At 56.9% G+C, this 13,501-nt stretch overlaps 1 protein-coding gene across 1 annotated transcript in view; it reads left to right on the forward strand.

Moving 5' to 3' along the window:
• The window catches only part of CUEDC1 (CUE domain containing 1), a 20,657-nt gene extending 7,462 nt beyond the window's left edge, over positions 1–13,195 (forward strand). The window contains exons 4-12 of the mRNA XM_006756229.1: positions 273–400; positions 5,690–5,816; positions 6,528–6,720; positions 7,599–7,682; positions 8,833–8,904; positions 9,724–9,817; positions 10,544–10,602; positions 11,315–11,385; positions 12,851–13,195. Of these exons, the coding sequence (XP_006756292.1) occupies positions 273–400; positions 5,690–5,816; positions 6,528–6,720; positions 7,599–7,682; positions 8,833–8,904; positions 9,724–9,817; positions 10,544–10,602; positions 11,315–11,382 (825 nt within the window). The 3' untranslated portion in view covers positions 11,383–11,385; positions 12,851–13,195. The remainder of the gene's footprint in view (positions 1–272; positions 401–5,689; positions 5,817–6,527; positions 6,721–7,598; positions 7,683–8,832; positions 8,905–9,723; positions 9,818–10,543; positions 10,603–11,314; positions 11,386–12,850) is intronic.
• The last annotated feature ends 306 nt before the right edge of the window (positions 13,196–13,501 follow it).

Consider the following 13,501-nt stretch of genomic DNA (forward strand, 5'->3'; position numbering starts at 1 on the left):
GAGAATGCTGCTCTGAACATTCTTTTGGGGACGTGTGCTTTCTTGTCTGCTGAGGAAGTTGGAATTGTCGGGTCAGGGGCAGCCATGCGTTTAGCTTCAGTACATAAAGCCAGACTGGTTTTTGCAAAGTGCTGGTTGTAACAATTTACATATCCACCAGCAACGCAGAGTTCTCTTACTACACATCCTCGCCCACACCTGATTGCGTGTAAATGTTATTCAAGTTCAAGGAAGAGCTGCTAATATTTCTTCCTTTCTTCTCTCTGATACAGATCTTGGAAAGGACTTTGGAACCTGACAGCTCCGATGAAGAGCCCCCACCCGTGTATTCCCCACCGGCCTACCACATGCACATGTTCGACAGGCCTTACCCTCTGGCTCCGCCCACCCCACCTCCCCGGTGAGAATGCAGCTCCTGTCCCCGCGCAGGGCAGTGGGGAAGGGACCGGGGGTTGGGTCGGGGTACAAACACAGTGGGAATCTTGGCTAGACCCCTCAGCAAGAACAGGCTTCTCCTGCAGCAAGACCCATTTTCGCTAGATACCAAGAAGAACTTTCAAGAGCAAACATTCACTAAGTTCCTACTCCAGGCTAGTGCTGTGCCGGACACCGGACGGGACAGTCAAGGCTCGGCCTCTGCTTTCTGAGGGTCCATAGTCGATGGAGATGCAGGGCGGGAATGACAAACACGTGGACTGTGTACTGACACTTCCCCTCTCCAGCCTGTGGCAAAGGTTACTGACTGATCACTGTGCTGGTTCCTGCTCAGTTGAGACAGAACCTCAGAATCCTCCCACCACAGTACTCCCAGACGGCCGCCAGTAGTTGATGGGATGATATGTGTTTGCCATCCCTGGTCTAGGGATGTTGTGGCGGATTTTAAAAGTAATGGGAGCAAGTAAGTCTCTTTATGTAGGAGAGTTCAATAACTGGAGCGGGAGGGGGTGCGGTAGACTGCTAGGTCCTTGGAGACTTCTTCCAGGTAAGGGACTCTGTAATTTGGAAATTTAACATGAAACTGGCTGTCAGCTGGGTCCCCTGGGTCGCTGAGGTGCTAGTTTTTCTGGGCTTCATGTTTGGGGTGGGGCTTGCTGGAGCCCAGGTGTCTCTTTGCCCGCAAGCTGCTGTTCCCGAGATCAGATTTGAGAATGACTCAGGCCCAGGGGATAAGCGGTGGCGGAAATGATGGGACAGGGGACTTGTCCTAGTGGATCTTCTCATCTGGGGATCTTGGGAGCCTCCGACGGTGGCAGTGGAGAACTCTGTTATCATTCAGGTAGAGACAATAATAACAGCTACCATTTATTTACGAAGCACTGGCAAGCCATCACATTCAGATCCTCTAACAACTTCCAAGGTGGGCACAGCCGTCATCCCCATTTTACAGATGAAGAGACTGAGCCTAAGAGAGGTTTCATAATCCCCCCCAGACTACAGAGCTGGGATTTGAACTCAGGTCATTTTGACTCCAGAACCAATGTTCTTTTTTTTTTTTTTAAATATGTTTTATTGATTTTTTACAGAGAGGAAGGGAGAGAGATAGAAACATTGAGAGAGAAACAATGATCAGCTGCCTCCTGCACATCTCCTACTGGGGATGTGCCCGCAACCCAGGTACATGCCCTTGACCGGAATCGAACCTGGGACCTTTCAGTCCGCAGGCCGACGCTCTATCCACTGAGCCAAACTGGTTTCGCCGAACCAATGCTCTTAATTGCTGCGTCCAGTTGCCTCCCGGATGAGAAAATTCTCTGTGATTGAATCTTGGGGAGCTGAGAGAGGCCTCGCAGATTATGGGGGGAGGGAGGAGAGCAATGTTTTGAGGCAGGGACAGGAGCAAAGCTGGGCTCCTTTTATCACAAGTGGGACTAGGGAGCTGTAATGGGCTGGGAGGCAGGGAGTAAGTAGCTGGGTTGGGGTGAGACCTTGGCAGGGCTTGCAGCCTGGATTGGGGCTAAATGATTTCCCTTTGACTTTTAAAACATTTATCCCAAGATGCTTTTGCAAATGGTCTAGTTTCTGTTAGAGTGGTTCCCAGTTTTCAGAAGGGAAAACAGGCCATAAGAGACAGGATCCCAGTGTAAACCTGGTATGGGTATCCTGGCCACATCCTCCCTCCCCTACTCTGGCTGGGTGTTCAGCCACAGTGGGTGGGGTAGGGCTGGAAGTAGGGGTGGTGCAGTCCAGTGGTCGGAGCCCCATTTGGGGGCGAGGTGACCTTAGCACTAGACCAAAGCTTAGGAGGCCTCGTTCAGACCCTGTGGCTTTGAAAAGTCTCTGACCCAGAACTGAAGGCTTTGCTAGGCTGGGGGTGGATACAGAGAAGAGAACTTGGGTTGTGGAATCAGCCAGAGCAGAGTGCTCTCTCTCTCCCCTTTCCTCCAGCTGCCTGACTTCTGACCTTTTAGGTGCCTTTGCTCTGTGGCCCTTGGCTCACTACCTGATGTCTCTGAGTTTCATTTGCCTCATCTGTGAAATGGGAATGCTGATCCCCGCCACAGAGCTGTTGGAAGGATTGAGTGAGAGCTGTGGGTGGAGCACTCACAGAGTGCCAGGCCTGGTCAGATCTACTGCCATCCGAGGTTCACTACTCCGCCCACCCCTGCTGCACGGCTGGCCTCTGAGCTTTGACACTGCACACTGAGATCAGTGGCGAGGCCTCCCTCAGAGGCCAGTGTTCAGAAGGGGCAGTGCCAGCCTCCCAGCATGTGCCCCTTTGCTCCAGGATGGCCCTGCTAAGCCCAAGTCTCGCCACCCAGCATTTAGTGAGCCACCCGCAGTATGTAGGTGCTGAACCATGTGTGTGATGCAGCGATGAACACAGCACTGCCTTGACACCTCCCCCTGCCCCCTGCAAAGAGATCAGATTCTGGGGGAGGCATAGACCTGGGGCCCAGGGGCCAGGGCTGCCTCAAGGAGCTGATGTCCAAGCTGCAACCTGGTGAAGCGGAGGACAGGAGGGCATTCCGGGCAAAGGAAACAGCATGCGCCAAAGCCTGGAGGCAGGGATGACGGAATCATCCGGGGAACTGCAGGGTGTATGGAACGGCTGGGTGAGGCTGGAGAGGCAAGCAGGTGATGGCTGTGCTTTATCCTGCAGCCGGGTGTTTAAGCTGGAGAGTGCGGTTAGTGCTTTAGAATCCCCCTCTGGCTGCTGGTGGAGATCAGACTGGGCTAGGAACTTGGGGGAGAAATGGCCTAGGGTGCCTGTGAGACTGCAGATGGGATGGGGTTAGGGAGCTTGTCCTGCTGGGGCACAGACAGGCAGGGTGACCCCAGGGGAGTGTGCCTGGCATGCCTGGACCCTGGGTCCAGGTTCTGCCTGAAGGATCTGGGTGCCCTAGCAGAGGGCCTGACCCAGCTGGGCCTCAGTGTGCATGCTTTACCAAAAATCCTGCCTGGAAGGTTTGGCTCTGAAATCCTTCTGGGCCTGTTCCCTGGGTAAACCGGGAGGTCTGATTGGGAGTGGAGCTCTAATGTTGGGGTCCAAGGGCAGGCTCAGGGCAGGGGAGCTTCCCCAGCCTTCTCTCTCCTTTCCCTCCCCCAGCCTGTCCTTCCCTGTCTTCTGAATAAAAGACAGGCCCTGAAACCAGAGGACCCCTCTGCACAGGCCACCTGCTGTTTTCCCCTTGAAAGTACAGCCTTGGAAGTTTTTTATTTGCCTCCCGGCTCATTTCTGACATTCCTTTCCGACCACAGTGGAGTTGCCTGGGCTGCCTGGGCTCAGGGCCCCCCTGTCTCTCACAGCGATGGGCTGACCTCATCTCCGAGGGTGCCGAGGCCAGGAGGGGGCGGGGCCTGCCCCTCCTCCAGGACCTGGGGCCCAGCAGCCAGGGATTCAGCTGAGGACAGGTCTCCCGCTTCTCGTCCCCCTCCCCTCTGGGCTTTCCAGTGAAATGTCTAGAGGAGCCCAGTGGGATCCAGGGCTCGCCCGCCACAGCTCTTCTGGGTGGCTCGAGGGGTGGTTGCGTTGGGGTGGGCACCCATGTCCCAGATAAAGACCCTGAAGCCCAAGGAAGGGTGCTGACCCTGGAGAGGATTCCTCTGCTGGGATTCATCAACGCTGGTCTTCAAGGCCCCGAGCATTGGGGTGCCCGCTCCCTTGCTTCTCAGGCCCTTAGAGAAAATGAAGCCTCCGACAGTGACAGAAGGCAGAGTGATGTAGACACAAAGCTGCCTAGGAATCGGCCAAGCTCTTCTGCAGACCGTCCCCTCCTCTGTGCAGCCAGATGAGGGGGTGAGGAGGCAGGCTGGGGTTCCCTTGGCTCCAGTCTGCTTGTGCCGCTCCCACCTCGCACTTAGCAGCTTGTTATCCCGTCTGCTGCCGCCCCCGCCCCTCCTCCTGGCCCCCGCCAGGCCACCCGCCCAAAATAGAAAAGGAAAGGAAGTTATTTCCACAGGCAGCGGCAGCCCGGCCCGGAAAAGCTCCCCTCCAGTGAGGGGGCCGCGGGATTCCTGGAGCTGGAGACCAAATCAAAGCCAGGCCCTGGAGCCAAAGTGGCCCCCACCGCCCCCGGCTGCCTCCTGCGTGTGTCACTCCCGGATTCAGCAGAACACGTGTCCTGCGGTTGCCACGCTGCAGGCCACCGAGGAGCTGTGGGGAGCTCCTGGCGGGGCCCCAGGCTGCCCTCAGGCCCAGGGCGGCAGGGCGGGAGCCCGGGAATGGGGAGGGCACGGCTACTGCCTTTCTTCCTCTCCTTCCCTTCTGGCTGTGGCCTCCGCGTGGCACAGACCTCCTGCCAGGCTGCCAGGCACCTGGCCTCTGAGGAGCAGCCCCGAGCGCCCCTGGAACAAGAACCTCCTGCTCAGGGTGCCTTTCCGAACGCTGTTCAAGAGCCCGGAGCGGGGCTGTACCCGCGGGCAGGGAGGCAGCGGTTTCTAGATGAGAGAGACTCTCAGAGGGGAGCGGGTCTCGCCCAAGACCACCCTGCTGGCTTGTGGCTGTGCCAGAACTGGAGACGGGATTTGCTCTACTCTCTAGGGGTCTTGGTGTCCTCATACCCACCCCAACCCCTGCGTAATGACATGCATAAAGGCCCGGGGCGGGCTGGGCTGTTGGTTCATTTGGAGCACACCTGTTACTCAGCAGCCACACGGCGCCGGGTGCTAGGGATAGAAGCATAAAAGGACACGATCCCTGCTGCTTTAGAGGATGTTTATAAACATCTACGCCTACATCCACACCGTCCAGCACAAGCGCCAGGAATAGAGAGCTCTAGAGCAGCGGTTCTCAACCTGTGGGTCACGACCCCTTTGGGGGTCGAACGTCTTAGACCATCGGAAAACACATATATAATTACATATTGTTTTTGTGATTCATCACTATGCTTTAATTATGTTCAATTTGTAACAATGAAAATACATCCTGCATATCAGGTATTTACATGACGATTCATAACAGTAGCAAAATTACAGTTATGAAGTAGCAACGAAAATAATGTTATGGTTGGGGGTCACCACAACATGAGGAACTGTATGAAAGGGTCGCGGCATTAGGAAGGTTGAGAACCACTGCTCTAGAGGCTTAGAGGCCTCGAGGGCACTGTGGTGCACAGCTGTGAGTGGAAGCAGCGGAGGCCACGGGAAGGAGGAGTGCCATCCTGAGCAGGATCCTGGTGTGAGGGATGGACCAGGACACCCGTGTTGGGGCCTGACTGTTCCCTCCTCATTGTCACCTCTCGCCCTCCAGCATCGACGTGCTGGACTCTGCACCCCCTTCCAGCCAGAGGCGCTATCGGAACTGGAACCCGCCACTGCTGGGCAACCTCCCTGACGACTTTCTCCGCATCCTGCCCCAGCAGCTGGACAGCGTGCAGGTATGGAGGGAGGCCCCGCCTGCTGCACAGCCTCTCTGCTTGCCCACAGTTTGGGTCAGCCCGTTTCACTTTCTGATACTTAAGCCCGGGCGGAGCTGTTTCTGTTCCCTGGGTTTGCAGGGAAAGAATGCTGAAACGAAAGCCTAGTTTCCTGTCTGGGCCGGGAGGTTTCCTGTTCCACCCAGGAAGGTGACAGCCCTGAGGACACTCTGGCCGCAGCCATCACCCCAGGCCTGAGGGAGGTGGGCCTGGGGCTACCCAATGGCAGGGAGCCAGCGCGACTTCCTTCCCTCTCCTGGGAAAGGGCCAAGGCCGCCTCTCCCCAGAGGTGGGCATGTCCTAAGGGCTCTTGCAGAGGGGGTGGCACCCTGAGACCACTGGTGCAGCGAGAGTTTTGAGTTTGGGGATCGTGTGTCGGCTATTGAGCAGTTTGCAGATCACTTTTCAGGACTGTTCAGGGTGTAGAGAAAGGCACGGGGTGGTCCAGGAGAGGAAAAGTCATTGTTAAGCCCTTTCTGCTTCCTTAGCAGAGAGAACTGTGGCCCGAGCAGTTGGATCTGGGCCTGTGACTGGGTCCTGAAAGGAGGTGCAGGTCCCAGGGTGCGGCTGGAAGATCCTGGGGCAGGACAGATGTTCACCCAGATGTGCACAGATGTTTATGCTCGGGTGCCCTTGTGACTAGGCATTCAACATGCTCACTTCCCTCCTCAGGGGAACCCCAGGGGCTCCAAGCCCATGAACAGAGAGGGAGGCCTGCCCCCCGCGGCCGGGCCCGGGCCCCGGGACCAGGAGAGCCGCTGGAAGCAGTACCTGGAGGACGAGAGGATCGCGCTCTTCCTGCAGAATGAGGAGTTCATGAAGGAGCTGCAGCGCAACAGGGACTTCCTCCTGGCCCTGGAGAGAGGTGGTGCACCGGGTGGGGTGCTGTGCCCCTTCTCCGTGGCGGAAGAAGTGGCTGATGTAGCTTGGGGCTCAGGCGAGGCAGGGGGCTGGAGGCCAAGGGCTGGGACATGGCCCCCACCACATGATCCCTGGGGGAGCCCCAGAACCCTGCCAAACGGGGACCAGCATCACCAGCCACCCCTCCTCTCACCCCCATATTCAGAGGAAGAGAGGTGTGCCCTCTTGGGCCCTCTTCTTCCCCCAACATGTCTGCTCTGTGCCAGGCACTGGCCTTGGCATGATGTGTCTGGAGCTCCAGGAACAGTGACTGGTCCGTGGGTGCCAGAGTCGGAGCCTCCCCGAGTGGAGGATGTCGGAGCAGGGGCTCTGGAGTTTTGGGGGTGTTTGGGTTGTCTTTGGCCCAGGGGCCCAGCTCTCCGGCCTGGCTGCCTTTGCCTTCAGGAAAAGTGTGTTTGGGTGGAGTGCAGCGAGAGGGCTGTGCCAGGTCTGTCTTACGGGTCACAGTGGCAAGTGTGTGTGTGACTGACAGCATGTCGTAAGGGAGGAACAAGGTGTGCAGGGAGAAGGGTAGGCTAGACCGAGGCCCAAGGCCAGCCCTAGTTCTGTAGCAAAAGTGCTGGGGGTCTTTGAGCATTTCCTTTTAAACAAAGGGCTTAGACGATACGATCTTCAGAGTCCTCCTGGTTCTGCCGCTCTACCATTCCAGTGCTTGTCAGGGCAGTAGTTTCTGTGATATCAATGGTTCCTTGACAGCCGGCAGACCTGTGTGCACATCTTTTGTGTGTGCTTGTGTGTGAGTCTAGGGGTTTGGCCTCCAACCACCACCTTGGTCTCAGCCCAGGCGCTTACTTCCCTGACCTGAATGTGGTCCTTTTCCAGATCGATTGAAATACGAGTCCCAGAAGTCCAAGGCCAGCAGCGTGGCTGTGGGAAATGACCTTGGCTTCCCCTCTCCTGCCCCAGGTAACCTTGCCTTCCTGGGAGAGAAGCCCCCTGCTGTGCTTTGCCTATTTGGAGTTGGGGGTAGGGTGACAAGATGGGCTGGCTGGAGGGTGCTGTCCCCGCACTCCACTCACTGCGGAGTGAGATGGCCCCTCTACTTAGCAGCCCTGAGTTCTTATAATCCAGCAGCTGCTGGAGCCCACAGCCGGGATTGGCTAACGCCCTGGCTGAACTCCTCAGAGGTGTCTGGAACATGGGCAAGAATGGGACACGCCACAACACATAACGTCCATGTGGGGAGGAGGGACAAGGACTCCAGAGACTTCCAAGTCCTGGTCTCTGCCCCAGGGGGAGCTTGTGGAGATACATCTAAGAAATAGGTAGAGCTACCAGCAAAGCTAAGGACACTCTGTTGATTATAGCAAATGCATCAGGAGGAGAAGGGCAGGACCAGTCAGGGAAGGGGTCGCTCACTCATTCACTCATTCATTCATTCATTCATCTGGTAGTTGGGGAATATCTACCATGGGCCCGACCCTGCCGTTACATTGGGGGAAGGGAATTTTGAGCTTCATGTGTAAGATGGTGAGAAGCAAGAATTGCCTCAAAAGTGGGCCAGATGCCTCCAGGAGCCCTAAGTGGCTGAAGGAGGGCCGGGGGCGGACAGCAGCCTGTTGGGATGCACAAGCGAGGTCAGGCTGGGAACATGGGGCAGAGAGACCCAGAGACCCCTGTTCCACCCTCAGCACCTGGACTTTGCCTGTATATGTGCATAGTGGCCCTTTGCCAACCAGAGCCCTCCACACACACACAGGCTGCCCGCCTCAGAGACAGAATCCACAGACCTCACATGGTGCGGTGGAGTCGGGATGGGGAGCAGCGGGTGGGGAGCTCAGCCGATCCTGGCTCGCAGGAGAAAATCCTGTGGAACTGATTCATAAGCAACAGGCTGGAGCTTAGGCCCCACCAGATGTGCATCTGAGGGTTTTAACAGCAGCCTCTGTCCTTGATCCTGAATTAACTATAGACACCAGGGCCGCTGAGATGGATCAGAACGACTCACAGGGGACTTAGTGAACAATGTGACTCGGATTAGCTGAGCGGCAGGGTGGAGGGCAGGGGCCTTCACTCTTCTCTCTAGCTGGCCCTCAGAGGTGCCTCCCCCTTCCAGGAACCAATGACGCCAACCCCGCCGTGTCTGAAGATGCCTTATTCAGGGACAAGTTGAAACACATGGGCAAATGTGAGTCCAGTCCATGTCCCCCTCTTCGATCTTCTCACACCGGCCCTGTGGCCTCGTGGCTGGGAGGGAGCCACCCAGAATTTTTAATGCAGCCGACTCTTGATGAACCCAAGCGACATTTTAATCGCAGGCTGGCTCCCTCAGCCTTCTTGCCTCATTTCCCTCTGCAGCTGAGTCTGGATACAAATTAAGTTTTAAATCCTCTTGAGCTGTCTGCAGAAAAATCATGTGCTGCACCCGCCCTCCTCCTCCCCCCCTTCCCCCAAGTTTTACTGTTCTCTGTGGCTTAGCCGGGCCTGAGTGGGGCGGTCTTTGCTAAGCCCACTTTCTGCAGGCGAGAGGCCTGTGGGTCCGTGACCTTTTCCCACAAAGTCCTGCCAGCCAGGGCTCACCGTCCCCTGCCCCGCCCCTCCCACCGCTCCACAGACACATACCCGTGTGCGAATGAGGTTGCCATCCTCTCAGGCTCCATTTCAAGGAAAATCTGGGATTAGTCACGGAAATCCCAGAACCAACTCTGGAGGTGGCGAGGGGAGGGGGGTAGGCGGCGGGAAAGAAAGCCAAGAGGCATTGCCGCTTGTCAAGCTGAGAAGGAATACCTCGATCTGGGGCTGCCAGCTGTCCCTGGTCCAGCTCCCCGTAGCCTGTGCTGCCCCTGCAGGCCAACCCAGGACAGCAGCCTCACTCCCCGGGGGCACCAGCCTGGCGTCACCTCCCAGCTCCCTGGGCTCCTGGGCCAGTCTGCGCATCTGCCCCCGAGCCCTGGTGGGCAGCTCCCTGGTGCTCCCGCTGCTGGCTCACAGGTCTCCCTGCCCGCAGCCACCCGGAGGAAGCTGTTTGAACTGGCCAGAGCCTTCTCGGAGAAGACCAAGATGAGGAAGTCAAAGAGGAAACACTTGTTGAAGCATCAGTCATATCCTTTCTGGCCTGGCCCTGGGGGGGCAGTGGTGGGTCCTAAGGGCACCGGGACCCTGGGCCGGGGCTCTGCGGCCCTCCCGTCTCCCTGAGCCCTGCTGCCAGCCTGCTGCCCCTTCTCTCTGTGCCCATCGCCACCACCATGACCAGGCCTGGGGAGAGGGCCAGCACCCCCCCCCCCTTGGGGCCCCCCCCCCCCCCCCCCGCCTTCCTCCTGGAGGCTTCTAATTGTCCTGCAGCTTTTGTGCTTTTTGCCTGGAGTAAACGACATCTTGGGAGAAAACATGGTGGTTCCGCTGAAATCAGCAAACCTTTCCCTAGTTTCTCGAATTGAACTGATCCCCAGATCTCTCTGCCTCATTCCAAGCAGGTTGACTTTCACTTCCTGGAGTAAAGATAAGGATTTCCCCATTTTTACCCAGGCTCCCATCCATGATTGTCAAATAGGGCCCAGGATATTAGAAGCGGAACAGCCTAAGGGGAACAGGGAGCGAATTGCTTCCCTCTTACCAGAGGGGAGGTATGGGAGGGTCAGGGCCTGGCTGCCCAGCTGAAAGGAATGGAGTCTGGGGGAGATCTTGAGGGGGGGTGTTGGGGGGTTAAGGCTGGTGTGGTGGAAGCTTCCTGAGCTTGGAGCGGGTGGTGGAGGACTAAGGGCAGGGAGTTGGAGTCCTATGGCAGTGCCCACCCATCCCTGGGACAGTTTTCCTGAATGGCCGGGCAGGCTGGGGGCTGCTGCGTCAACAGCCAATCTCCTGGATGACGTGGAGGGCCACACCTGTGGTAGGCACGGAGGGCGGGGTGGCTTGATCTCGAAGTTGCCTGTGGTCAGTGGCCCTCCAAGAAGAGGGTCTGGGTGTTTCATGGGTGACACACCAAGGATTTTGGGGGACAGGTGACCCAAAGAAATGGATTCTCCCACTTACACCATCTTGCCTCCCCCTTCCTCCCACCCCTGAAAGGGAGCCCCGGCCACACCTCCACCTAGATCTCTACCTGGAGCACAGAGAGCCAGGTGCTGTTGCTAGGCAGTAGTCTCTGCACTGTCGGGGGCAGACAGGCTTCAACTTGAGAACCAAGCTCCGGGCAGGTTCAGTCTCTGGGCCCAAGGCCTTTAGCATTCATCCAGTCCCTCCCAGAGGCCACACGGACAGAAGACACTGCCTCAGAGCCCACTATGCCTCTGAGAGAGGGACCTTCTGTGGTCAGGAGACATCAGAAACGAGGGCTTGAGGGGCCTTGGAGGTCACTGGATAGTCCCATTTCATAGATGAGGAAACTGAGGGAAAATCTTGTCCAAGGTCGTGGAGCTCAGGGATGGAGCCAGGCTGGCAGACCAGTGTCCTCATCTGCCCTGTGCCCTGCTGCCTTCTCACCAGACCCACATGCCCCCCTCCCCCAGGGGTCAGCATACGCCCCTGCTCAGCCTGGGGACATGCCTGGCTGAGCAAGGACCTGTGGGTGGAGGATGAGGCAGCTTCCCTCTGCTTTTCAGATGAAGACTTCCGGGGCAGGCGGCAGGAGGTGCCCAAGGTGGAGGAAGCCCTAAGGGAAGGACAGTAAGAGGTAAGGCCTGGAGCCGCAGCTGCCCAGGGCTGCCCGCCCCACACCCTGGGTGTCTTTGCAGGAGTCCAGAGGCATCAGGAAACTAGATGGGGCAGGCCCTGAGTTTCTTCCCTCCTCGCTGTGGCAGGGGACACGAGCTTCTGTCGGACAATAGTCTTTTGCATTTCTTTTATTTATTTATTGGATGAAAGATAATCATACCTGCCAATGCCAGATGCTGGAGACAGGAAAAAAATAAAACCACGTTACTCTCCAATAGTTTACAGCCTCGTTGAGAAAACAGTCCAGGACACACACAGCACACTGAGAGGACAATGTAGAAAAGACAGGGATGTCCGTACCCTGGCCGCACACACACACAACTCTCCCATTACTCCTCCTACTCCCTCAATCCTAGCTCTCCTGGTAGCTCTGCCCTTGACCCTCTTGGAAATCTTCTCACGCCTGCCCTGGCCGGTGTTGCTCAGTAATCAGAGCATCGACCTCACACACCAAAGGGTCCCAGGTTCAAATCCCCATCAAGGGCACATACCCGAGTTGTGGGTTCAATTTCTGGCCCTGGTTGGGGTGCGAGCAGGAGGCAAGCAATTGTGTCTCTCATATCGATGTTTCTCTCTCCCTCCCTCCTTTACACTCTCTCTAAAAGTCAATGGGAAAAATATACTCGGGTGAGGATTAAAGAGAGAGAGAGAGAGAGAGAGAGAGAGAGAGAGAGAGAGAAATCTTTTCACTCGCCATGGCATGGCCACCACCCTCTTTTACAGTAACAGTAATACTGTAAAATCTGAATCTCCATCTCAGCTCCATAACCCCAGCTATGCCCACGATTGTCTTTCTAGCTCTAGATGTCCACGCACTGAAGGCCCATCTCTCCCCTGACTTCCCCACGTCATTTCTCTTACTTTTTCCTTCTCGTCACCTGGCTAACAGCCACTGGTCTCTTCACCGCCCCTCCTCTGTTCATTCCATCACCGGAACACTTCAGTTCATTTGTCCCTGCTCTCGGCATGGGTCTTCTGAGTCCTAAAGGTTTATGAACTCCTCAGGCTGGTACGCGGGGCCTACTGAATTCTGACCCCCATTTACTTTTCTGCTGCTACAGAGGCTTCTAGTCTGGCTCATCTGAGCTGCTACTGTACCACAGAGGGCTGGGCACTTCGCCTCCTCTCAGCCCTCCCATTCAGCGGCTTCCCCCGGAATTCTAGTCCCCCGCTCCATCTCTAGCTGCTAGAGTCCCTGGTGTTCTGCAAGTTGGACCATTTCTAGGAGCTTGGATGTGTGTGTGTGTGTGTGTGTGTGTGTGTGTGTGTGTCCAGGCAGAGTTCCAAGGCTGACACAGTCCTCAGAGGAAGGAGAGGGTTTCTGTCTTTGGTAGCTTCTGCCCAAAACCATCTCTCCCGGAACCAGTGGTGAAGGACCACAGGGCCTCACCGGAAAAGACTTCCCCATCTCTTCTCCTTACCAGATGACAGTTCCTCCTCGCTGGAGATGATCTGACCCGGTGGAGGCAGCCGGAGAGCAATACCGGCCCCCAGTTGAAGAACCTAGCTGCAGCCGGACAGACGGACAGATGGTGCTTGAGTACCGAGGCCCAGCGATTCTCCGGCCACAGTCCAGCCGAGCCACTGCCACTTTCAATGGGACTTAGAACTTCGGAGTTGCATGCTGTGATTGGAGGAAGGACCTGGAAGGAGGGGTGGGGGGCGGGTATGGGAGGGTGGTGATTGGCCAACCAGGGCCCCTTTTGTAGCCAGGCTGTTCTATGGGCAGAGTGGAAATGCAGGATCCAAACCCCTTCTTTAAAAAAAAATTCCAGAAACAGGCAAAGGTTGGAACGCCACAAAGGGCAGGATGACCCTCCCAGAGGCTCTTGGGCCTGATGGTGGAGCCCCGCCTCCCAGCCTTTCCTGTCATCCCTGCTGGGCCACAGACACTGCCTGATCCCCTTCCCCATCCCCAGCTCCCTCTGGGCACTTGAGCCCTTCAGTCCCACCGTCTCCTATGGCACAGCCCCTGCACAGGGCGCCAGGAGGGAGAGCCCTGGGCAGTCACCGGGCCCCCTCTGAGGGGTGATGAGCCACTAACTAAAGAGAGGCATCTGCTGACTACCCTGCCT

The sequence above is a fragment of the Myotis davidii genome, unplaced genomic scaffold (genome assembly GCF_000327345.1).
Source record: "Myotis davidii unplaced genomic scaffold, ASM32734v1 scaffold993, whole genome shotgun sequence".
In the NCBI taxonomy this organism is placed as follows: domain Eukaryota; kingdom Metazoa; phylum Chordata; class Mammalia; order Chiroptera; family Vespertilionidae; genus Myotis; species Myotis davidii.